At 40.3% G+C, this 26018-nt stretch overlaps 1 protein-coding gene across 5 annotated transcripts in view; it reads left to right on the top strand.

The window, feature by feature from the left end:
- Positions 1-24289, top strand: part of LOC114897517 (coagulation factor XI) — a 31299-nt gene extending 7010 nt beyond the window's left edge. For 3 of the 5 annotated variants that reach the window (XM_029226356.1, XM_029226355.1, XM_029226351.1), the window contains 13 exons: positions 2848-3010; positions 4278-4384; positions 5056-5215; positions 6443-6552; positions 7260-7419; positions 9718-9827; positions 9920-10082; positions 10173-10279; positions 12828-12996; positions 14455-14630; positions 15209-15304; positions 15863-16002; positions 16276-19523. In XM_029226356.1, the coding sequence (XP_029082189.1) occupies positions 2976-3010; positions 4278-4384; positions 5056-5215; positions 6443-6552; positions 7260-7419; positions 9718-9827; positions 9920-10082; positions 10173-10279; positions 12828-12996; positions 14455-14630; positions 15209-15304; positions 15863-16002; positions 16276-16461 (1719 nt within the window). In that variant the 5' untranslated portion in view covers positions 2848-2975 and the 3' untranslated portion in view covers positions 16462-19523. Of the gene's footprint in view, positions 1-2847; positions 3011-4277; positions 4385-5055; positions 5216-6442; positions 6553-7259; positions 7420-9717; positions 9828-9919; positions 10083-10172; positions 10280-12827; positions 12997-14454; positions 14631-15208; positions 15305-15862; positions 16003-16275; positions 19524-24103 lie in introns of those variants that run through there. The other 2 variants (XM_029226354.1, XM_029226353.1) reach the window with 2 other exon arrangements.
- The last annotated feature ends 1729 nt before the right edge of the window (positions 24290-26018 follow it).

Genomic DNA, 26018 nt, shown 5'->3' with positions numbered 1-26018 from the left:
TTTATTTTTGCTACAATAAATTTAAGTGATATTTTATTCTGTCCAAATATTTTATTTTTGTTATATATATTTATATATTTGTTTTTATATTAAGAAAACTAAGGGTTATATTGTAGTATTTGTCAATAAAAATATACCAAAATTAAAAACTACAACACTTTTATTCAGTGACTAAGTAATAATGACCTAAAACTCCACAATCTGGAATATTCAATATCTCTTTCTAGAAACAGAAGCAAATTTTAATTTTATGCAATTTAGCTTCGTTTGTATTTTTAACTTACTTATGGTTTCAGTGGAAGGGGATTCAATAATTTTTCCAAGAGTCTTTTTCCTGTTCCTGTCTATTTATTTATTTGTTTGGTTTTTATTTTTCTTCCAGTTTTATTAAGGTATAGTAGACATACAGCACTGTATAAGTTTAAGGTGTACAGCATGATGATTTGACATACATACATTGTGAAATGATGACCACAGTAAGTTCAGTGAACGTCCATCACCTCATAGAGATACATTAAAGAAACTGAAAAAAATGTTTTCTTATGATGCAAACTCTTAGGATTTCCTCTCTTAACAACTTTCATATGTAACGTACAGCAGTGGTAATTATACTTATGCTGTACATTATGTCCCTAGTACTTATTTATCTTATAACTTGAAGTTTGTACCTTTTGACTTTCTTTATCCAATTCCCCTCTTCTCCAATGTCTGCCTCTGGTAACCACAAATCTGATCTCTTTCTAAATGAATTTGTTTGTTTGTTTTTGAAGTATAATTGACCCACAAGACCGTATTAGTTCTTAAAAAACAAAACAAATGAACAAACATAACAAAACAGAAACAGTCATAGAAAAACAGAATAAACAGGTGGTTGCCAGAGGGGAGGGGGATAGGGGGAGGAGAGAAACAGGTGAGGGAGATTAAGAGATGCAAACTTCCAGTTGCAAAATAAATGAGTCACAGGTATGAAATGTACAGTGTGGGGAATATAGTCAATAACTATGTAATATCTTTGTATGCTGACAGATGGTAACTAGACTTGTCATGATGATTACTTTGAAGTGTACAGAAATATCCAATCATTATGTTGTGGGACAGGAACTAACATAGTGTTGTAGGTCAATTAAACTGGTCCATTTAGGAAATAAAACAAAAATAAACAAATGGGACCTAATGAAACTTAAAAGCTTTTGCACAGCAAAGGAAACCATAAACAAGACGAAAAGACAACCCTCAGAATGGGAGAAAATATTTGCAAATGAAGCAACTGACAAAGGATTAATCTCCAAAATTTACAGGCAGCTCATGCAGCTCAATATCAAAAAAACAAACCACCCAGTCCAAAAATGGGCAGAAGAAAAAAAAAAATGGGCAAAACACCTAAATAGACATTTCTCCAAAGAAGATATACAGAGTGCCAACAAACACATGAAAGGATGCTCAACATCACTAATCATTAGAGAAATGCAAATCAAAACTACAATGAGGTATCACCTCACACCAGTCAGAATGGCCATCATCAAAGAATCTACAAACAATAAATGCTGGAGAGGGTGTGGAGAAAAGGGAACCCTCTTGCACTGTTGGCGGGAATGTAAATTGATACAGCCACTATGGAGAACAGTATGGAGGTTCCTTAAAAAACTAAACATAGAGCTACCATATGACCTAGCAATCCCACTACTGGGCATATACCCTGAGAAAACCATCATTCAAAAAGACTCATGTACCACAATGTTCACTGCAGCTCTATTTACAATAGTCAGGACATGGAAGCAACCTAATTGTCCATTGACAGATGAATGGATAAAGAAGATGTGGCACATATATACAATGGAATATTACTCAGCCGTAAAAAGAAATGAAATTGAGTTATTTGTAGTGAGATGGGTGGACCTAGAGCTTGAGTTATTTGTAGTGAGGTGGGTGGACCTAGAGCCTGTCATACAGAGTGAAGTAAGTCAGAAAGAGAAAAACAAACACCATATGGTAACACATATATATGGAATCTAAAAAAAAAAAAAGGTTATGAAGAACCTAGGGGCAGGATGGGAATAAAGACACAGACCTACTAGAGAATGGACTTGAGGACACAGGGAGTGGGAAGGGTAAGCTGGGACAAAGTGAGAGAGTGGCATGGACATATATACACTACCAAATGTAAAATAGACAGCTAGTGGGAAGCAGCCGCATAGCACAGGGAGATCAGCTCGGTGCTTTGTGACCACCTAGAGGGGTGGGATAGGAAGGGTGGGAGGGAGACGCAAGAGGGAGGAGATATGGGGATATATGTATATGTATAGCTGATTCACTTTGTTATAAAGCAGAAACTAACGCACAAAAACAACAAGAACAAAACACACACACACAAAACAAACCAAAAAAACTGGTCCATTTAATATAGTGAGGTGATGTAGTACATTATCACATCCAGGGCCATTGGATGCCACCCGAAGATGATCAGTGTGGAGCCTTTGTTTCATATAAACATGGAGTTTAGACACGGAGCGGCGCTGGGGAAAGGGAAAAGCAGAGGTCATTCTAGACCTGTGAGCATTTTTGCCAGTGAAGATCTGAGAAATGAATCAATTGCTCACAAGGCACCCACGTCTCCAAGACAATCATTCAGAAGCACCATTCCATTGAGGCACACGTGCCATTTAGTGATTTTCTTTTCTATCTGGGGTTGCTTATCCAATAAACTAAAAGCTTTTATTGCCCTGATTTCATGTTCAGGCATATTTCCTGTTAAGTAGCCCTACTTCACTTGCCTTTGTGAGATTATTACCTGATTGGGTATGTGCTCGCTAAAATCCCAAATAACACGTGTAATGTATTATAACACAGAGTGTGTGACCAAGCTGTTCCAAGATGCCTACTTTAAAGGAGGAGACATTACTGTTGTTTTCACACCAAATGCCAAGCACTGCCAAATAGTCTGCACCCACCATCCAAGGTGTTTGCTCTTCACTTTTATGGCTGAATCATCATCTGAAGATCCTACCAAGTGGTAAATGTTTGCTTTTCTACATAGAGGAAATAGATTTTATACGACAGACGGACAGACAGACAATTACCAACAATAAATTGCCGTCTACCATTTTATAAAATTTAATGTTAACAACTGGAAAATGTATTTTCCTTCCATTGAAATTTTAAATATTACAGAAAAAACGGTAGTGTTTAGGCAGGTCAGGAGGAACAGACATGCCCCTCAGTGTGGTTTCTTGTGGTCTCAATATTAATGATACTTTCTCTCTGATTTCTTTCTACTTTAATGCCAATTAATCATTTTGTTCTTTGCTTTTCAATTGATTATTGATATTTGATATGATTTAAACTGGTACTTTTCCCTCAATTATTTTATTAGAAAAAAATTCATTATTTATAAAGGTAATTTGAAAGAATAGTACAATGATTTCCTATCTCCCCCAAGAATTTTTGCCATTTTTGTCTTCCCTATTATATATGTGTAGATGTCCAACCATTTGAAATAATTTGAAACCATCATAACACTTCACCCCTAAATATTTCAACATATATTATCTTACACAAAAAACATTAAAAATTAATAAGAATCCCTTTATATCATCTCAATTGTCCCCCAAGTGTAATTTATAGCAATTAACCAGAATCTTATTAAGATTTGCAAATAGCATCTGGTGGTTTTGTCTCTATAGTCATATTCTTAAAAATTTTAGGACATTCCATCCATCCTTTTTGTTTCCGTATTGAGCTTGAAAATTTAATGATAAAGCTTTACTGCAGAATGAAGTTATTAACATCTTTGTGCATTATTACTGCATTCATAGTGCCCTGAACTTATAAAATTTACTATTCTAGAATCTACAACAGAGATTGGCAAACTTCTTTTTAACAGGCAGAGAGTAAATATTTCAGGCTTTGTGGGTCCAGAGGCAAAATCAAGGATATTATATAAATACTTACACAATGATTTCAAATGTAATCATTAAAAAGCATAGAAACCCTTCTTAGCTCATTAACTGTACAGAAACAGGCAGAGAGCTGCATTTAACCAACAGGCCATAGTTCACCCACTCCTGCTTCCAGTTAGGAAGGAGTATTACATGTGATCTTTTCAATGTCGGGATGTTGGAATGGAAAACAAACTCACAGTCTTGCTAAGAATATATTTGTTTTGGCATGAGATAGAGAAGTTTGTTTCCTTCTCTTTGACTCTCTGTGTGCTAACTTTTAAGACCCATTATTTTAAAACATAGATTTTCACCCAGTAATGTTATTTTTTTAAAAAACAGGTTTACTTGCATCCTGAAAGACAGTGTTGCAGAAACACTGCCGATGGTCAATATGACGGGAGCAATTTCTGGATATTCTTCCAAGCAATGCTCAGACCAAATAAGTGGTAAGATGTCTTGCTAGAATTGATATATACTAGTTATTGTGATGTGTACGTGCAGTTACATCAGGTATGGTTTTGTGGCTATGAAATAAAACCCTGCTATATGGAAACGAGGTCTCCTAATGAAGTTCTTTCCTCGTAGAGGAAAAACTAGCATACATGCATGTCCCCCCTACCCCATTATAGTTCATTAAAATTTATCTCATAGGACGTATCTAACTACACCAGTTCATCATTCACTTATTTTCTTTCTCCTTCCCAGCTTAAAGTTTTATATGAAAGTCCTTATTAAATATATTAATTCAAATCAAAGGAAGCAACCATAAAGGTTAAGATGACCCTTGTCTTAATGGTGAGATATACCAGATACTTGAATAGGTTAATTAGTGAATCAATCCATCAGTGGAGTTAAGGAGACAAGAGACATCAGTTCATAAAGCTGAAGCAGAAATGTACAAGTCTAATATTGCTGCAGTGCAAAAAGGACACTGACATTCTCTTACCGTTTCCATGTAAGAGTAGGAGTTGAGCAGATTAAAATAAAACTAGACGCCTTCTGAGGAAGTCAGGGAAAGAACTGAAAGAGCAAAATCTGGAGGGACGGTTGCTAAGATAGAATTATCAGATGCCCCCAGAGACTGGAAGATAACCGTATTTTCTGATTTTATTTCCAGCTTGCAACAAAGATATTTATGTGGACCTACATATGAAGGGCCTGAACCATAACAGCTCTATTACCAAGAGTGCTCAGGAATGCCAAGAGAGGTGTACGAATGACAGGCACTGTCACTTTTTTACATTCGCCACAGAGCACTTTCCAAGTGTAAAGTATCGGTGAGTGAGCTGTGGACTGAGCCCAAGGACCTTAGATTATCCAATAGAAAACAAAATGGGATTCTTTCTTTTTCCTTCAGCTTGTAGGGGTTAAAAATTTATTTTTGACCCCTACAAGACAATTCTATAAGTACTCCCAGTTTTCTTGATGGAAAATGCATTTAAAGTCCAACTTGGATGCATTTCATTTTGTAGTACGGAGTCTGTCTTTCAATGATGCTTTTAAAAAATGTTTAATACATCTCCTAGCTAATTTGAAGAGTGCTACATTTTTAAAGTGGCAATTTTGAAACAATTACAGTGGTCCGACAGTTCCATTCTCAGCCTAAAGGATGCTACATTATGAAGCTATAGAATCAAAATGAAAAAGCTACTCAGATATCCTTCCAAATAACAGTTCCCCACCTGAGACAAAGTAACTGAAACCCATGTGAAGTATTTTAAAACTTGCCCCCTACTGGATTTAGAAATATTGCAGGTATAAACCTCCTGTGTAAGAATATAAAAGGATCTCATCTGTAATTGATTAATCTCTTTTCTCTTAAAAAATATTTTTAGGGAAAAATATCATTAACTTCTTTATTTAGAAATATTTGAGATGTTCTGGATTTGTATAGGAAACTACACTTATCTGAAATCCAACAATGAAAGAAAAGTTCAAATGACTGGTATTTGGATTTTAACATTCTGCTCTACACATTCACAAAAAAGGAGATGAGTGGCAATAAAGCGTCAAAGATTTGTTTGAAGAAAAGCAATGATAACAAAGAATGAAACCCTCAAATTAAAAATTAAGTTTTCATGGCTTTTCTTTAGCTCAGCTCAAACTACACCTTTTTACATATTTTATGTCTAAGATTCAATGCAGCATGAACAGCGAGCCAGGAAGTTGTGAGTTGCTACGTATTATAAAAAAGTTAAAATGCTAAAATTGAGAAGAGCTTGAGAAGTCATCAATTCCTACACCTCTACTCTTCATGTCACCACCCATCTAAAGCGGCCATTTTACTGATGAAAAAATAAAGTTGACAAAACTCACAGGACCACCAGCTCTTGGCAGAGTTGGGACCCAAACCAGCTGTCCAATCTCTCAATCAATACCTTTCAGAGCAATTCTTTAGCTATCATGCCCAGGCTGTCTCTAAATGTGCGTTTCTTATTATCTTATGTTTTTCCGTATTTGCATTTGGAGAGGTAAAATATTTGTCCATTTTGGTCTTTATTTAGTAACATTTGTCTGTTGAAGTACACCCAAACGGGGATGCCAACCAACATAACAAAGCTCAGTGAAGTGGTGTCTGGATTTTCACTGAAGCCCTGTGCGCTTTCTAATCTGGGTAACTATTATTTTCTTAATGAGGTAGTTTAGCCATTAAATAGTAGGTGCTGATTATGTGTACGATGGGCATAACTTAGGATACCAATTTGTGCTTACTGATGAAATGGACCCAATGATCTTTCATCATCTTCATGAGAAAAAGTTCATTATGTTCTACATGATTAAAGCTTATATTTGAATTTAAAGCTTAAAACAATCACTTCAGTTATCCTAATTTTAAAAAATGTAAAAGATCTTGGGATAAACTTTTAAAAATTACTAAGACCTTGTTTCTTTAGTGCAATTTTAGGTTCGCAGCAAAATTGAGGGGAAGGGATAGAGATTTCCCATATACTCCCTGCCCAGACACATGCACAGCGTCCCCTATTACCAACGACCCTCGCCAGATGGTACATTGGTTACAAGTGACAAACCTACACTGACACGTATAGTCACCCGAAGTCCACAGTTTACATTACGATTCACTCTTGGAGCTGTACATTGTATGGGTTTGAACAAATATGTAATGGCATGTTTCCATCATTAGAGTATTATTCAGAGTACTTTTCACTGCCTTAAAATTCCTCTGTGTTCTGCCTATTCATCCCTCCCTCATCCCCCAACAAACTTGTTATATGGAATTTACGAATACCATGAGTGGGATTTTACCTTTACCGATGCTGCTGGTGAACTGACTTTCTAAATATGGTTTCTTCTGTTGCACAGCTTGTATTAGGGACATTTTCCCTAGAACAATGTTTGCAGACAGTAACATTGACAGTGTCATGGCTCCAGATGCTTTTGTCTGTCGCAGCATTTGTACTCACCATCCCAGTTGTTTGTTCTTTACCTTCTTTTCTCAAGAATGGCCAACAATATCTGAAAGGTAAGGAGTTAAGATTGTGTCATGTGTTATCTTTTCAAACAGTTGATCAAAAGCCACCATTAAAAACTCTGAGCAGGGGCTTCCCCGGTGGCGCAGTGGTTGAGAGTCCGCCTGCCGATGCAGGGGACACGGGTTCGTGCCCCGGTCCGGGAGGATCCCACATGCCGCGGGGCGGCTGGGCCCGTGAGCCATGGCCGCTAAGCCTGCGCGTCCGGAGCCTGTGCTCCGCCACGGGAGAGGCCACAACAGTGAGAGGCCCACGTACAGCAAAACAACAAAAACAAACTCTGAGCATCTACAAATTTTATCTAAATGTCTGTCAAGGATACCTAAAAGTTGCAAAGAAGAATTCCTAGTTCCTCTTTCTTTCCTATTCCCCACCTATCGACTGCAAATCTGGTGTTACCCAGGACTCTCGCTTTTCCTTATGTTAGGGAGGTCTCTGCCTTCAGAGAGTTGCTAGTTCTGAAAGGAATGACGAAAATAAGGATGGTGATCTTAGTTCAGTGCCTGGTTAAAATAACTGAACCTGGAGCAGAAAGAACTGGAAATATCAGTGACTTGTCAAATCCAAAGTGGAGAGGGGTGGAGCGATGGCCTTCATCAACAGAAGCGTGGGTAACAGTGCAGGGAGATTTGAGAATTTCCCTACTGCTTCCCTACTGATGGGTATTAACATTGGAAACCACAAAAAAGCACAGGAAATTGCTATGATCATCAAAGGGATGTTTGCTGGGGTTGCTGCTCCTCACTAACAAAATTCACTAAAAAAAAGAAGAAATCTTAAGATTATTTGCTTAAAAATCTAGATCATATGTATTATCTTAATCTGAATGCTCAGAGCCCTTGTTATTTGCTTGACATTGCTGTTCATTGTTGGGGAGAGTGTCCCCCAGAGCCATCCAGCCACAGTAAGCCCTTGAGCTCCTGTTTATCAAGCAAGAATGGTTTTTTATCAAGTGAGGATATAATTCCGGAAGTACAACGCTAGGTTTGTCACATGAGAATATATCTGTTACTTTCATTTTCTCAACATGGTTCTAAATGCGGGGATACCATTAGTCAACTCAATAGATTAAAAACCCTGCCCTACTTGGACCAGAGTGGAAGTAAAAGAGAAGTGATTAGATTGGGATATATGGTCAATGTAGAGCCAGTAAGATTTGCTGATGGATTGAATGCCAGCTGTGAAGTAAAGAGTCAATGATAGCTCCAAGATTTTTGGCCCAAGAAAATTAGAAGGATGGCAATGCCAATGAAGAGATGGGGGAAGATTTCTTACAGAGATGATTTCAAGAGGCAAGAGGTGCCTGGTAGCCATCCAGAGAGAAATATTGAATTGGTGGTTAGAAAGGGAAGTCTGGGTTTAACAAGGGAGGTTTATGCCCTAGATCAGTGTTAGGTGTCACCAGGATACAGCTGGTAATTAATGCCATTGAAACTGATGAGGTCACCAAAACACTGAGCGCAGTCAGAGAAAGAGACGAGGTCAAAGATTGAGCCTTGAGGCAGTATAAACTTCAGAACTTAGAAAGATGCTTTTGTAATGTGTTATTCTGTCTTAATCACTGCTCTTTTTTTTATTCCTTTTATAAAATTCCCAATCAATACCTATAAGAGGAGCAACACATTTAATCCTCATTACAAGGTGAGAGAGGAACATGGGTGCTACAAGCCAAGACTTGGTTTCTTAAATATACGTTAATGAATATTAAATAAAACTAAATATCCATTTCCTCAGCTGTATTAGCCACATTTCAAGGATGCAGCATATGGCTGGCTAGTGGCTCTTGTATTGGCTGGTATAGACGTTGAATATTTACGTCATTGCAGAAAATTCTGTTGGACGGCACAGCTCCAGACTGTGATTTTGTGCTAATTAGGAAAAGCTACTTCCTCCCAGAAAGATGCTGCCTGGGTATGGAGTCTGTGGTGGATTTTGCTTATCCCTGTCTACGCCTACAGCAACTCTGGGTAGCAGATTTGTAGGTAGCATGAAAATTCTTGAATCGTTGAGATAGTCTAGGAGAGTTGAGAGAAAGGAAATAAAAAAGGAAGGTACTAGGAACAGTGATGTTGAATAGAGCAAGCTTAGAAAATTTGGAGGCAGTTTGGTAAATTTGTCTACAACCTATGGATCATGGAGTCTGAGTCAGTGATTTATGAATAGTACTTTCAAAATGGGAACAACTTCCCTATTAAATGCCAACAGGAGCTGACTTCTATATGTGCTGTGAAAATGTCTTCTTCTTTGATATGTTTACATGATATCTCTATATTTCCCTTTTTTACTGTTAGAAATCTGTGTCTACTTAAAACGTCTACAAGTGGGTTGCCAAGTGCACGCATTAGAAAGAACAAAGCTCTTTCTGGTTTTAGTCTACAAAACTGCCGGCACAGTGTCCCAGGTAAATGATGAAAGCTCTTCCTTCTGATTGACAATCAACAAATGTGTGCTAGGGTTTCACGTCTCATACCTGATACGTGCTTTGCTGTCTAGTGTTCTGCCATTCTTCATTCTACCGTGACACTGATTTCTTGGGAGAAGAACTGGACATTGTTGATGTGGACGGGCACGAAGCCTGCCAGAAAACATGTACCAACAGCATCCGCTGTCAATTTTTTACCTATTCTCCATCTCAAGAACCTTGCAACGGAGGGAAGTAAGACGTATGATGAGTTCCACAGATGCTCCTGCCCCATCTAGCTGCAGGGAGGAATTATGTTTATACCATTTTGTTTCCAACCTGCAGGGGTAAATGCTACTTAAAACTTTCTGCAAATGGATCTCCAACTAAAATACTTCATGGGAGAGGAAACATCTCTGGATATACGTTAAGGTTATGTAAAATGGATAATGGTGAGTTTAATGTCACTTGAAAAAATACATCCCCTGTATACTGAGTATGTCATCACTAAGAGAGTCAGCAGTAGCTACAGAGGGGAGAAAATTAGTAAAGTAATGAACTTAGATGCAATTTTCTGTTATTTTCACTGCTATCACTCAGGCTGCCCTGTTTTAAAGGTAAATATTGGGCTTTGACTAAACACTGTGTTGCATGGCATTAACTGAATATGTGTTATAATTTGATACATTTGTATAACCAGTATTTCCTGGTGAGACTCAGGCTCAGCCAAAATTTTTATGTCTGATTGTTGTTATCAAGGTCAATAATCTTTCTTATTATCCTTTATAATAGAAATATCAACCAGCATCTTGGTTAATCAGATTAGTCATTTTCTTTCTATTGGCTATTACTTGATCTTTAATTCAAACATAGTCATCATATGTTTGGAAAATTATGTATCTGTGCAAGAAATACTCAAGTGGCTCCTTCTCCAGGGCCTTTAGATTTCCTGCAAGTGTTCTGCATATTTATGAATATTAGCAAAAGTTACAGTAAAACCTTATTAATTTGTAACAATGAGTATAGTAGGGTGGAAATAAAAAGATTGTCTATATTAAACAAGACTATAATAACATAAAAATTATAATACACATCAGATCAGCAATGCTTCCATTCCAGTGGCCGATTTCTGAGCATAGAAACAAAAGATGGTTTGTAGGCAAACAACACTGTGTAAGAGATGAAACAGGAAAGAGCCTGATACACACATTCCTCTCTAAATTATTGTAATAACCTATTATGACTTTAATGTTCATTGACTTACATACACTACATGTTTTTAGACTTTTACTGCTTACTGCCCAATATTATAATGCAGTATAAATTAAGTTGCAACTGAGACTTAATGAGTGAAATGGAAGTGATAATTATGCTTTGTCGTAGATTTCAAAGTATGAAAATCTTCCGTGTCAGAAATATTGGCTCTACTGAGAGGTGAATAAATCCTTAACTTCTGAGAACTTGTTTTGTATAATAGAACATACAATATGACTGTATACTGTGTCCAATGCTAGCATCCTAGCTGGGAAATTCTGCCTTTCTAGGGCTTAGAGGGGCTCTGATGGGAATCTGGATGGCTCTAGCTTCTTTAAAAAGACAGTAAATTAAAAAAAAAAAAAAAAAAAAAAAAAAGACAGTAAATTGAGTTGTATCTCATACATTCTCTGTTTTTCTTACAATAAACTTACCTAAGATAAAAAGGAGTATTTACAATCATTCTGTTGTCTTGGTTCTACCAAGCAATAGAAAGGATGCAGCAAATTTTGCTGTTAGTGATGTTGACATAGTTTAAAAAAGGGAACCAGCACTTATACCTTTAATTGCAGAATTCATTCTCTACCCTCCTTCCTGCTCTTTTCTAATAAATCTAGGGACTCTGGTCTCTAGAGGTTACAGAATAAATCAGGGGTAGATTGATAGCTAAAGCAGAAAATATAAGATAAAGGAAAATAAAATCTTATGTCTTTTTAGTGCATCTTCTGAAATAAGTGAAACTAGATAATTAGGTTTTGCTGCATTATATTAGATGAAATAATACCCTAAAATGAGAGGGAATATCTAACTGAGATGTTTATCATATCTTGTACTGTCATTTGTCTACACTATAACTTAACTTTGTGAAGATACAGAGCAATTGCCATTCAAAGAAACATCTCTTAACACAAAATGTAAGGCTAAAAACAAATATTTAAAGCATTTTTTTGAACTGAGAAACCAAATAGAACGAACACCAAGACCTATAACTCATCTTAATAAGGTCTTTATTTAGTTGTTCTTAATATATTTTAGTTACTGATCTATTAATTTTCTAAGGCAAGAAAAAAAACAGAAGGGTGAGTTTGAATCAAAGTCCTTGGAAACATCAAAGGTTGAGCAGAAAACCCCAGTCTGTCAACAAGACCAAAGGGCAGACGCAGCTCACAAACAGAAGAGCAGCCAGGTCTGGGTGTGGGTAGAGCATGAGTGACTGGGACCAAAGGGCAGCTGGAATGGAAGGGGATGGGGAGGAATTGGACAAAGGCCACAAACTGAGTGGAAGTGCTGAAATTTTCTTTGTAACAGTAGTTCTTAAACGTTAGTGAGGCTGATTAAAACTCAGATGACTAGGGTCCACTGTCAGAGTTTCTGATTCACTAGGTCTGAGGTGGCTCTCACGAATTTGCATTTCTAACAAATTCTCAGGTGATGCCATTGGTCGGGGGCCACATCTGACAACCATTGCTTTAAGAGAACCATTGAGGTTAGCATTTGATGGAGGGTAAGACTGCCTTGCCGCCCCAGATGAGGCATTACCTGGGGGCATGCGATTACAAGGTGACTCATCATTCAGTTTTTATGTGCATGTTGTGCTTTGCCAACTTGATTCTAAAGTGTCTTCAAGTCAAGGTCATGGTAAATTATTGAATCCAGGGAAGGTTTTTTTCCCTGTGTGCCTGAAGGAACTTTACTGTTGGAAAATGAAGATGTAGGAACCAACTCACTGCAATCCTTCTGTTGTAGCGTGTACAACGAAAATCAAGCCCAGAATTGTTGGAGGAACCAAGTCTGTTCTTGGAGAGTGGCCATGGCAGATAACTTTGTACATCACATCACCCACCCAGAGACACCTGTGTGGAGGCTCCATCATCGGAAACCAGTGGATATTAACAGCTGCTCATTGTTTCAGCGAGTCAGTACCACTGCTGTTTTTACTCGTTCACCGTACTCACACATATATTAAATGTATCCCTAGTATTTTAGTACAATTTTAAAGATGTAAATTAACCTATTTGCTAAATTAATTTTCTGTCTTTAGTGATAAAAAGCAAAAAGGAAGAGCCACTCATGGTCTACCAGCATCAGAACAGGTGCAGGAACATGGCTGTTTGACTTCATAATACTCCACTTTTCCAGTTAAATGTATACTCATCCCCAGGGGAGTCCTGGTTATTTCCTATTAAGAGCGTATCATCTTCTGTGCACTGTCTGGGCATTGGGTCCAGAACTAAACTCGGAGACAATTTCCTGCTCCCTGAATCTAATTTCCCATTTATTCCCCCTCTTCTTCTCCCTCCCCCTCCCCCTCCTCCATCTTCTCCTCCTCCCTTGTCCTCGATCTCTCCCTTCCTTCTTCTTCTCCTTCTCCTTCTCCCTCTCCTTCTTCTCCTCTTCCTCTTCTTCCTCTGCTTCTTTCTCTCTCTCTCCTCTCTCGTTCTCCCTCCATCTCTCTCTCTTTCTCTCCCGCTGTGTTTCTAGACCCATAAGGAAGAGTTTATTGTACATCAGCAAACTGGATTCCCGGGGCTTCCCCGGTGGCGCAGTGGTTGGGAGTCCGCCTGCCGATGCAGGGGACGTGGGTTCGTGCCCCGGTCTGGGAGGATCCCACATGCCGCGGAGCGGCTGGGCCCGTGAGCCATGGCCTCTGAGCCTGCGTGTCCGGAGCCTGTGCTCCACAACGAGAGAGGCCACAGCAGTGAGAGGCCCATGTGCCGCAAAGAAAAAAACCAAAAAAAAAAACAAAAACAAAAACTGGATTCCCTACTTAAGTCAATTTCAATACTGGTAAACTTAACAGCTCCATCGGGAGAGCATTCAGAGTATATGTAACCCAGGGAATTTTAGCTGGCCAAACTTCCTCTTTGCACCTCAGTATCTTCTGGGTTGTTTCCAGACACAGTTTTGTGTTTTTGTTTATTTTATCAGTATGCAACTTACTCATATTATTACTCAAAGATTCATTTGAGGTCAACAGTCTCTTTTACCCTTTACATATGGGAAAATGGAGTACCAGAAAGTCCAAGAGAATTTCTCAGGGTCACAGCCAACGACCCCAGCAATGAAACTAAAACCCAGAACTTTTTTTCTTTTATGTGTGTGTGTGTGTGTGAGTGTGTGTTGAAAGGCAGAAAAAGTATTCATTGATTTTTGTGTGTTTAACATAAGGCAAATGATAGCCCAGGACATTCCATATAGGACGACTATGTGACTGAAAAATCTTAGCATAAAATCACTTCTTTCCACTTAAAAGCCCACCGTTGGCAGAAAATAGTACCTAGTTAGTAACAGTCAGTTAAATAGCACTGTACCTCAAATGCTTGGGAATTATTCAGTAAAGGAATTTTCTTTTCCTCGACTGCTTACTCCTTAGGGTAGAGTCACCTAAAGCTTTGCGTGTCTATAGTGGCATTTTAAACCAAGAAGAAATAAAAGAGGATACATCTTTCTTTGGGGTTCAAGAAATAATAATTCATGATCAGTATGAAATGGCAGAAAGTGGATATGATATCGCCTTGTTGAAACTGGAAATGACAATGAATTACACAGGTATGGAAAATTTTAAACAGAAAGCTGTCTACAGTGACTACATGGAGACGATGTTTCACGCTCCCAGATTCACGGCCAGACCCTGGCAATCTCTCCATGTGTTATTACCATGAAAGGGGGAGGGGATGCCGAGCTAGTCTTAAGACTGTTGTGCTTTCCTGATGACTGCATTTTATTTTGGGGTGTGGGTGAAATGGTAGGTTGTCCCCAGGCTTCTTCAGATGCACAGAATGACATAACTTGATAATATACTGGAATATTAAAGAGGATTTTTATCTGCTTTTTAAGGAAGAAAGGATTGTGGGTCAGAATGATGAAGCAATTTCTACAGGGTCACAGACCTCGCGAGAGTGACGGAGTTAGTGGAGAGGGCTGTGGCTTGTCTCTCTCGTTCCCTCATCCTGGGATGTGTGACAGATAATGCTGAACACGAGGGATGAAAATGTATAACGAGGAGGCACAAAAAAAGAATATAATACATAGGGAACACACGAAATAATGGAACGTGAAGGAAGTTTTTCCTGGGAAAGAAGATGTATTTTGTTTCTGATCATTAAACTGTGATTTTTAAAATTTAGATTCTCAACGACCCATCTGCCTACCTTCCAAAGGAGATAGAAATGTGACGTATACTGAGTGCTGGGTGACTGGATGGGGGTACCAAAAATTAAGAGGTAAGAAATGATGTTTCTCTGTGTGCTCCAGCTCGAGATACAGAACACAATTTAGTCGTAAGCTTTTCCGCTATATCAATTCATACAGCTAAAATGAGAGTAAAATAATAACATTATTCAATTGCAGAAAACATATTAATAAAGATGGAAAGACAAAAATCACTCAAGTGAAGACGACACCTCGTCTGTTTGACTGGAAATTTTAAATATGACAATCTCTTTAAAGAAATTGTTTTTAATGCAGTTTAATTCAAAACCTAGCACTTTTCAGTAAATGTCTTAGCCTGTTATCCAATTATTTTCTCTGGGAAGTAATTCCAGTTAGAGCCGTGATTAATTTTGGACTTAATTAACATTAACAAAATGGTACTCACAATAGTGAGAATAATATCTTCTCCATACTCTGTAATTATAAAAGATCTATGAAGTAAACCTAATATTTTTTTCCTTCTAGGTTTTTAGATAGGTATGGTTTTGATTTTAAATACATATATTTAAATTTGTATATGTATTATATATATGTGGCTGTTCCATTAACAAACTAAACATTTTTTTCAGACAAAATACTAAATACTCTCCAGAAAGCCCGGGTACCCTTGGTGACAAATGAAGAATGCCAGGCAGGATACAGAGGGCATAAAATAACTAATAAGATGGTCTGTGCAGGCTACAAAGAAGGAGGGAAGGATGCCTGCAAGGTAACAGTGTTCTCAGCCAATTGAATATACTCACATTAGAATGTTTCATGCATTTTTAAAGCAGTCTTCTGCCAATGAGCGGGGAACACAGTGGATTTGTTTTCCTTACCCTGAAATCTGATAGGCTGAGGGAAAAACAAGAAATCCAGTTCTTTGAAGTTTATTAAAGGGCCAAGACAGAATTCTAGGTGAAATCACTCTGATGAAAGTGTATTTAAGATGAGAAGTATCTGAACTGATCTGCGTGCCTTTTCTTTTCTCCATGTGTCATAGGGAGATTCGGGGGGCCCCCTGTCTTGTAAGCACAACGAGGTCTGGCACTTGGTAGGCATCACGAGCTGGGGCGAAGGCTGCGGCCAAAGGGAGCGGCCAGGTGTTTACACCAACGTGGTTGAGTACGTGGACTGGATTTTGGAGAAAACGCAAAGCAGCTTGAAAGAGTCCCCAGATGCCATTTGACTCCCTGAAGGGTAAGCCAGGTTATTCCCTGGAAGAGGGTTTGGATTTCACCCAGGAAGACACTGCACCATCATTTTCCTCCACAGGCTACAATTCTGAGACTGTAACAGATTGAAGGGGCTTGGTATTGGTAAAAACACACCAAAACTGTCATTCTCAAAACCCCCAGTTCCGCCATCATCAGAGGGCGATCAGCACCCAGTCTCTTGCTTGCTGGTTGCACCTTTCCTGAGCCAAACGAATACTATAAGATTAAGATATTTGAAGATGAAAACATACCCAGATAGACCAGAAAAGAATCAGGTAGTGGCACCAAAGGATCGGGTAGAACTGCTCAAAGAAACCACTGTAAAAAGATTTGTTAAATGAAAAATGGGAACTGGAGAAAATGGAAACAAGGGCAGTCACCATCAAATCGCAAGACTCTGGGCTCTGCGTACATGCACACATCTCTTTTGTAAAGAAAGAACTTGACTGAATTTGATGGCACGTTTTCAGAATAATCAAGAATTCCTGTCATGTCATTTTTTAGTATTTTTTAAGTTAGTCTGGGTAGAGATAAGCTATGAGTGAGTGTGAATGTGGGTTCCAGAATTTCCGTATGGGAAAGGATTAAAAGCAGCAATTCACCTGGAAGTGGGAACTTAGGGGACGAATCTTAAAGGTGTTCTTGCCTAGAAAACTATTTGTGCGTGGATTTCATATTTATTTGCATAGTTTTGGGTAGGGGAGGGCTGATGAAGATGAGGGGCTAAGCTAAAGACCTCCTAAGATAAGCTGCCTCTGTGAGTGTGGGTTTACAAGTCTACGTTTAGAGATGATAAATGCATTGACAGAAATCAAAATAAAATACATCCATACTACGGGGAAAACAATTTGGGAATAAATGGATGGTTACAGTAACGTCTTCAGCATCTTGAAAGTATTCTCAGTACTGGGGTGTTCCCTGTAAATATTTACCTGGTTATTGTTGCTGATATAGTTTAATAATCTAGAATTTTCGCTGTCTCCACCAGTTTTCAATCCGTGTCAACAACTTATGTCAATATTCAATCCAATATGTGCAGTCTTTCTTGAACAGACTGAGCTGGTGGGATACAGCAGTGAGCCAATAAATAGATCCCTACCTTCCTGAACCTTCCGGTCTAGCTAGCAGGAGCCACAAAAAATAATTACACATATATAAAATATATCATATAATTGTAAATGGAAATGAGAGGGAAGCACAGGGTTCTACAAGAAGTTAAGGAAGAAGAGAGTTTAGGGAAGGTTCAAAGGCTGGGATAAAAAGGAATTTGTCTGAGGAAGAAACAATGAAAACAAAAGCAAACAAACAAAACCCCCAAATCAAACAACTGGAATGGCATTAAGGCCTGAGCTACTGTCCTACCTCATCAAAGACTCAGGGAAACTCTGATCCATTCTGATGAAGAGGCATGTCCCCAACTGGTCCTGTTCAGACCCTCTTCTCCCTTTACCTTGTGGGTCCTGCCTTGTCCTCTAATATTCCTTTCTTATGGGCTTTTCCCACATCCTCCATCAACCTGAGTCAGAATGGGCCTTTCCCTGTCCTTGTGCGAGAGAATTTTCTACATTCTGGTTAATGTCTTTAAAATTCACATTTAGAGAATTTACCTACTGCCCTGAGGCTCCAGCAGCAGTGAATGGTGGCCCTGTGCTGAGGCAATGGTTTCCTTTCTTAGCTTGCCTCTCCATGAGACGTTCTGAGGCCGCCAGGTACCCTGAGGAAGGCTTCTCTGGGGGCCTCTGCCTACATCCAACCCATTTCCCTCACGGGGTATGTACGCGGTGCTCATTCATCAGAGCGGGGCAAGCTTCTATCTTTCTTTCTGTCCTTCCCAAAGCCATCGACAAACTGAAACTAACTCTTCTGAGCAATTTTTCAATTAGGAATGTGCCCGTGTGTGTGTGTGTGTGTGTGTCTGTCTGTCTGTCGGGGGGCGGGGAAAGACGAGTTGGGGAGAGAGGCGGAGAGAATGAAAAGGAATATTTCCAGTAACCACAATACTTAACACACACTCAGCCTCACTACCTCTCTTGATGATCCCTCATCTTCAGATATAGTTTTAATTTCCTAGGGTTTCAGTAACAATTTGCCACTAACTGAATGCTTTAAAACAACAGAAATTCTTTCTTTCACAGTTCTGAAGGCTAGAAGCCTGAAATCCAGGTGCCCCCTCTGAGGCCCGCAGAGGAGGGTCCTTCCTAGACTCTTCCAGCTCTGGTAGCCCTAGGCCTTCCTTGGCTTGTGACAGCACCAGTCTGGTCTCTGCCTCTGTCTTTACATGGGCTTGTCTCCTGTGTCTCTCCGCCTCTTCTCATAAGGACACCAGTCATATTGGATTAAGTGCTCACCCAACCGTGTAAAAGTATGTGCTGCATGAAGTATAGAAATTATTGTCATTATCCATTTAGTTCAGACTTTCCGAGAAGAGACTATATTCAAAATACCCCCTGCAGCAACTGGCACAAAACAGATATTCAATAAACAGTTGTCTCTCTTTTGCCCTTGAGCATCAGACCATTTTATTACAAACGTAGTAGTATGTGGTGGGATTCCCAGGTGGAGATTATGATTGTGCATATATGTGTTTGTTTTACTTGCTCTTTCTAAAGAATTGTCAACATTTATCTTTTATCTACTGAGGCAGCTTCCCCACTGCACCCAACACCCCCGGGGAACGTGTGCACACTTTGTAACTCCAAGAAACTTTCAAAGGACACTGTGCTGTACCAAGGCAGAAACTTCCATATCCTGTGAGGATCTGTGTTAATGCTCGGACATTGTGAAATAAACAGTCAAGTGGCACTCGTGACCTTGGTTGGGAAGGTACCTTAAAAAAGAATACAGGGGGGCCTTCAAGATGGCGGAGGAGTAAGACGCAGAGATCACCTTCCTCCCCACAAATACATCAGAAATACATCCACACGTGGAACAGCTCCTACAGAACACCTACTGGACGCTGGCAGAAGACCTCAGACCTCCCAAAAGGCAAGAAACTCCCCACGTACCTGGGTAGGGCAAAAGAAAAAAGAAAAAACAGAGACAAAGAATAGGGACGGGACCTGCACCAGTGGGAAGGAGCTGTGAAGGAGGAAAGGTTTCCACACACTAGAAGCCCCTTCGCGGGCGGAGACTGCGGGTGGTGGAGGGGAGGAAGCTTCGGAGCCGTGGAGGAGAGCACAGCTACGGGGGTGCGGAGGGCAAAGCGGAGAGATTCCCGCACAGAGGATCGGTGCCGACCAGCACTCAACAGCCCGAGAGGCTTGTCTGTTCACCCGCCGGGGCGGGCGGGGCTGGGAGCTGAGGCTCGGACTTCGGTAGGAAAGCAGGGAGAGGACTGGGGTTGGTGGCGTGAACACAGCCTGCAAGGGGCTAGTGCGCCACGGCTAGGCTAGCCGGGAGGGAGTCCGGGGAAAAGTCTGGACCTGCCGAAGAGGCAGGAGACTTTTTCTTTCCTCTTTGTTTCCTGGTGCGCGAGGAGAGGACATTAAGAGCGCTGCTTAAAGGAGCTCCAGAGACGGGCGCGAGCCGCGGCTAAAAGTGCAGACCCCAGAGACAGGCATGAGACGCTAGGGCTGCTGCTGCCGCCACCAAGAAGCCTGTGTGCGAGCACAGGTCACTATCCACACCCACCTTCCAGGGAGCCTGTGCAGCCCGCCACTGCCAGGGTCCCGGGATCCAGGGATAACTTCCCCGGGAGAACGCACGGCGCGCCTCAGGCTGGTGCAACGTCACGCTGGCCTCTGCCACCGCAGGCTCGCCCCGCACTCCATGCCCTTCCCTAGCCCCGGCCTGAGTGAGCCAGAGCCCCCGAATCAGCGGCTCCTTTAACCCCGTCCTGTCTAAGCGAAGAACAGACGCCCTCCGGTGACGTACACGCAGAGGCGGGGCCAAATCCAAAGCTGAACCCCTGGAGCTGTGAGAACAAAGAAGAGAAAGGGAAATCTCCCCCAGCAGCCTCGGAGCAGTGGATTAAATCTCCACCATCAACCTGATGTACCTGCATCTGTGGAATACCTGAATAGACAACGAATCATCCCAAAACTGAGGCTGTGGAACCTGGATGCAAATGTAGACTTGGGGTTTGCCTTCTGCATCTAATTTGTTTCTGGTTTTATGTTTATCTTAGTTTGGTATTTAGAGTTTATTATCACTGGTAGATTTATTGATTTGGCTCTCTTCCTTTTTTTATATATAGATAAATGTGTCTTTTACTCATTTTGTGAGTGTATATGTGTATGCTTCTTTGTGTGATTTTGTCTGTATAGCTTTGCTTTTACCATTCATCCTAGGGTTCTGTCTTTTTTTTTTTTTTTTAGTACAGTTTTTAGCACTTGTTATCATTGGTGGATTAGTTTTTTGGTTTGATTGCTCTCTTCTTTCTTGCTTGCTTTTTTGTTTTTTCTTTTTTTATTACTTTTTTCTTTTTAATAGTAATTTTTTTCATTTTCTTAACTTATTTTCTTTCTTTCTTTCTTTCTTTCTTTTCTTTCTTTCTTTCCTTTCTTTCTCTCTTTCTCTCTTTCTTTCTTTCTCTGTTTCTCTCTTTTTTTCTCCCTTTTCTTCTCAGCCGTGTGGCTGACAGGGTCTTGGTGCTCCAGCCGGGAGTCAGGTCTCAGCCTCTGAGGTGGAAGAGCTGAGTTTAGGGCACTGGTCCACCAGAGACCTCCCAACCCCACGTAATATCAAATGGTGAAAGCTCTCCCAGAGCTCTCCATCTCAACACTAAGGCCCAGCTCCACTCAATGACTAGCAAGGTACAGTGCTGGACACCTCATGCCAAACAACTAGCAAGACAGGAACACAACCCCACCCATTAGCAGAGAGGCTGCCTAAAATCAAAAGTTCACAGACAACCCAAAACACACCACCAGACTCATTCCTGCCCACCAGAAAGACAAGATCCAGCTTCATACACCAGAACACAAGCACCAGTCCCCTCCACCAGGAAGCCTACAAAGCCCACTGAAGCAACCTTACCCACTAGGGGCAGACACCAAAAACAACGGGAACTACAAACCTGAAGCCTGCAAAACGGAGACCCCAAACACAGTAAGTTAAGCAAAACGAGAAGACAGAGAAATACACAGCAGATGAAGGACCAAGATAAAAACCCACCAGACCAAACAAATGAAGAGGAAATAAGTACTATACCTGAAAAAGAATTCAGAGTAATGATAGTAAAGATGATCAAAAATCTTGGAAATAGAATGGAGAAAATACAAGAAACGTTTAACAAGGACCTAGAAGGACAAAAGAGCAAACAAACAATGATGAACAACACAATAAATTAAAAATTCTCTAGAAGAAATCAATAGCAGAATAACTGAGGCAGAAGAACGGATAAGTGACCTGGAAGATAAAATAGTGGAAATAACTACTGCAGAGCAGAATAAAGAAAAAAGAATGAAAAGAATTGAGGACAGTCTCAAGAGATCTCTGGGACAACATTAAATGCAACAACATTTGAATTATAGGGGTCCTGGAAGAGGAAGAGATTAAAAAAGGGACTGAGAAAATATTTGAAGAGATTATACTTGAAAACTTCCCTAATATGGGAAAGGAAATAGTCAATCAAGTCCAGGAAGCACAGAGAGTCCTACACAAGATAAATCCAAGGAGAAACACGCCAAGACACATATTAATTAAACTATAAAAAATTAAATACAAAGAAAAAATATTAAAAGCAGCAAGGGAAAAACAACAAATAACATACAAGGGAATCCCCATAAGGTTAACAGCTGATCTTCTGGCAGAAACTCTGCAAGCCAGAAGGGAGTGACAGGACATATTTAAAGTGATGAAAGGGAAAAACCTACAACCAAGAGTACTCTACCCAGCAAGGATCTCATTCAGATTCCACGGAGAAATTAAAACCTTTACAGACAAGCAAAAGCTAAGAGAATTCGGCACCATCAAACCAGCTTTACAACAAATGCTAAAGGAACTTCTCTAGGCAGAAAACACAGAGAAGGAAAAGACCTACAAAAACAAACCCAAAACAATTAAGAAAATGGTAATAAGAACATACATATCGATAACTACCTTAAATGTAAATGGATTAAATGCTCCAACCAAAAGACACAGACTGGCTTAATGGAGACAAAAACAAGACCCACATATATGCTGTCTACAAGAGACTCACTTCAGAACTAGGGACACATACAGACTGAAAGTGAGGGGATGGAAAAAGATATTCCATGCAAATGGAAATCAAAAGAAAGCTGGAGTAGCAATTCTCATATCAGACAAAATGGACTTTAAAATAAAGACTATTACAAGAGACAAAGAAGGACACTACATAATGATCAAGGGATCAATCCAAGAAGATGATATAGCAATTGTAAATATTTATGCACCCAACATAGGAGCACCTCAATACATAAGGCAAATGCTAACAGCCATAAAACGGGAAATCGACAGTAACACAATCATAGCAGGGGACTTTAACACCCCACTTTCACCAATGGACAGATCATTCGAAATGAAAATAAATAAGGAAACACAAGCTTTAAATGATACATTAAACAAGATGGACGTAATTGATATTTATGGGACATTCCATCCAAAAACAACAGAATACACTTTCTTCTCAAGTGCTCACGGAACATTCTCCAGGACAGATCATATCTTGGGTCACAAATCAAGCCTTGGTAAATTTTATTTATTTATTTATTTTATTTTTTGCGTTACACAGGCCTCTCACTGTTGTGGCCTCTCCCATTGCGGAGCACAGGCTCCGGACGTGCAGGCTCAACAGCCATGGCTCATGGGCCCAGCCGCTCCGTGGCATGTGGGATCTTCCCGGACCGGGGCACGAACCCGTGTCCCCTTCATCGGCAGGCAGACTCTCAACCACTGCGCCACCAGGGAAGCCCGCCTTGGTAAATTTAAGAAACTTGAAATCGTTTCAAATATCTTTTCCGACCACAACACTATGAGACTAGATATCAATTACAGGGAAAAAATTTGTAAAAAGTACAAACACATGGAGGCTAAACAATACAGTACTAAATAACCAAGAGATCACTGAAGAAGTCAAAGAGGAAATCAAAAAAAAAAAAAGTGAACAGCTTGTTAAGTGGACATCCTAGACTTAAAATTCAGTGGGCCCAGCAATTAGTATCGTTAATAAATATAGTAACACCATTTTGACTAACAAGAATAAGAATGCAAGTAAGAATATTACAATATGGGACTTCCTTGGTGGCGCAGTGGTTAAGAATCTGCCTGTCAATGCAGGGGACATGGGTTCCAGCCCTAGTCCGGGAAGATCCCACATGCCGTGGAGCAACTACGCCCGTGTGCCACAACTGCTGAGCCCGCATGCCACAACTACTGAAGCCCCCGTGCTCCCCAACAAGAGAAACCACCACAATGAGAAGCCTGTGCACCACAACAAAGAGTAGCCCCCGCTCGCAGCAACTAGAGAAAGCCCGTGCGCAGCAACAAAGACCCAATGCAGCCAAAAATAAATAAATAATTAAAAAAAAAAAGAATATTACAATATGTCCCTCTTGTAGAGTGCCTGCTGTGTGTTTTACTCCTTGTACCACCATGCAAGATAAGGTATTATTATTATCATTATAACATAATATCATGTTGTTGCTTTTACAGGGGGAAAAAGAAAGAAAAGACAAGAAGTTTTGCAAGTATTTTCTGCTCAATTCTCCACTTGCCCTCTAGATGGCACTTTGATACCTCCTTTTGCCACATTTTAAACCATAGCATCTGGACAGAATGCATTTAATTTATAAGTAAACAAATTCTATGTATATATAGTATCTGGAAACATTAGATCAAATCAACTGCTTCAATTCAAGTTCGCTTGACTTTTCAAATATAATTGTTGTAAATATCGAGTCCCTAGACAGTAGTTTGTCTTTTAAACCACGTGCTCCAGAGCCCCCACCCCCCGCTTTGGGGACCCCTCACTTCCCCGTAGTGACTAACTACAGGAATCCTCAGCAGCGGGTGACACTGGGTCCTGGGTACCAAGGTGTGCTCCTAAAGACCTCTAGGACTGCAGAGGGAGTGATCAACTATCTTCCACCAAGCCATCCCCGTTCTCACTTGCCACCTTGCTGAGTCACAAGCCTCAGGACTTCTTGCCATCTCTCTGTGGCTTCCCTTCAGCTGTTGCAGCGCTTTCTACCACCCCGCAACCGTCTGGTCATTTCCAGTCTCTTCCCCACCCTTGCTTTGCTCCACATGTGAACGGAATCCCCTCCCTTAATTACTCAGTATTGTAAAGATCATGATGCAATATTTAAAACAAACAAGCAAAAACCTTTGAGTTCTGAGGGCTTGGTGATAGGAAAAAAAAAAAAAAGAAAAATACACCTCCCCTCGACACACACACACACACATCCCACATTTGGAAGTGGATGGAGATATAACCACTCCAAGACTCCGTGAGTCAAGTTCCTCCTCAAGGTTTCCCTTCCAGCTGTGTGTTTCCCCGGCCCCCGGCGGCTTGCAGAGACCAGCTGGCTTGGGACTGAAGCTTATACTATTTCGCGACTTTGACAAAGAAACCCTCTTAGGGACAGAACGTCCATCAGTATTTGGGTTTGTCCACTATGTGTGGACAGAGAAAAGGCCTGGGCTACAAATCTTCCCTGACTTGTGGACAGTGTCTAATAAGTCAGCCAGCTGGCTAGTGACTTCAAAAAAAATTTTAAAACTGGTGGGAAGAAAATCTAGGGAAGAGCGATGTAGGTCCAAGTCGTGGAAAGGGCACAGTGTGAAATCGTCAGAGCTTCCACGTGTGCCCACCAGAGGGCGCAGCAGTTAGTCTGTGAACGGAAGACTAATTCTAGACTCTAGAGTCTAGAATTGAGAAATTTCTTGACGCCTTAAATGTCATTCCCCTCGCTGTCCTACCTTAGCGTGTCTTCAATTTGTAGCCCTCGAGTTTTCAAAAATTACTGGAGTCCAGTGTTAGTTCGAGCACCCTATAAAAAACTGTTATTCCTACTAACCAGAGATACTTAAGTATTGTCAAGGGCAAGTTGTGCAGAGCCCATGAAAAGTGACAGGTACTACCTACCCGTCTTTATCTGGCTCCCACGAAGCTCTTTAGAAACTTCTACCCCCAATCTGTGCCTGGACATCGCAGGGATGGGCTCGAAACACCTCCCCAGTTCGGCCACTACATCATTAAACTAGAATCACCATCTGTGGAAGAAAAAAGATAGGTCCCTTCGTAAAGTGAGTCTAGATGGTGGCCCTCTGCTAAGAGGTGCCTGTTGGCCACATATTTATTTGAGTGCCACATACTTCGGGGGTAAATGAGGCCTTAGGAAGTCATATTTTATTCCAACATTGCCATTAGACTGTTTATCTAAGGAAGAGAGTATAGTCTTAGAGTACACAGCAAACTTTCACATAAAAGTATTATTTCAGAGTGAATTTCAGCTCAAGATCTGCCTTCTAAAGTTACCCCAGGCAACAATAGCCACAAAGCAGAGGACTCAAAGATGTTAATGCCAAAAATATTCGACTCTTAGCAACAAACTAACAAAATGAA

Source organism: Monodon monoceros, unplaced genomic scaffold (genome assembly GCF_005190385.1).
Source record: "Monodon monoceros isolate NGI ecotype Baffin Bay Population unplaced genomic scaffold, NGI_Narwhal_1 Super_Scaffold_17, whole genome shotgun sequence".
Taxonomy (NCBI): domain Eukaryota; kingdom Metazoa; phylum Chordata; class Mammalia; order Artiodactyla; family Monodontidae; genus Monodon; species Monodon monoceros.
Note: the sequence above shows the minus strand (reverse complement) of the source record. Positions and strands in the feature narration are given on the sequence as shown.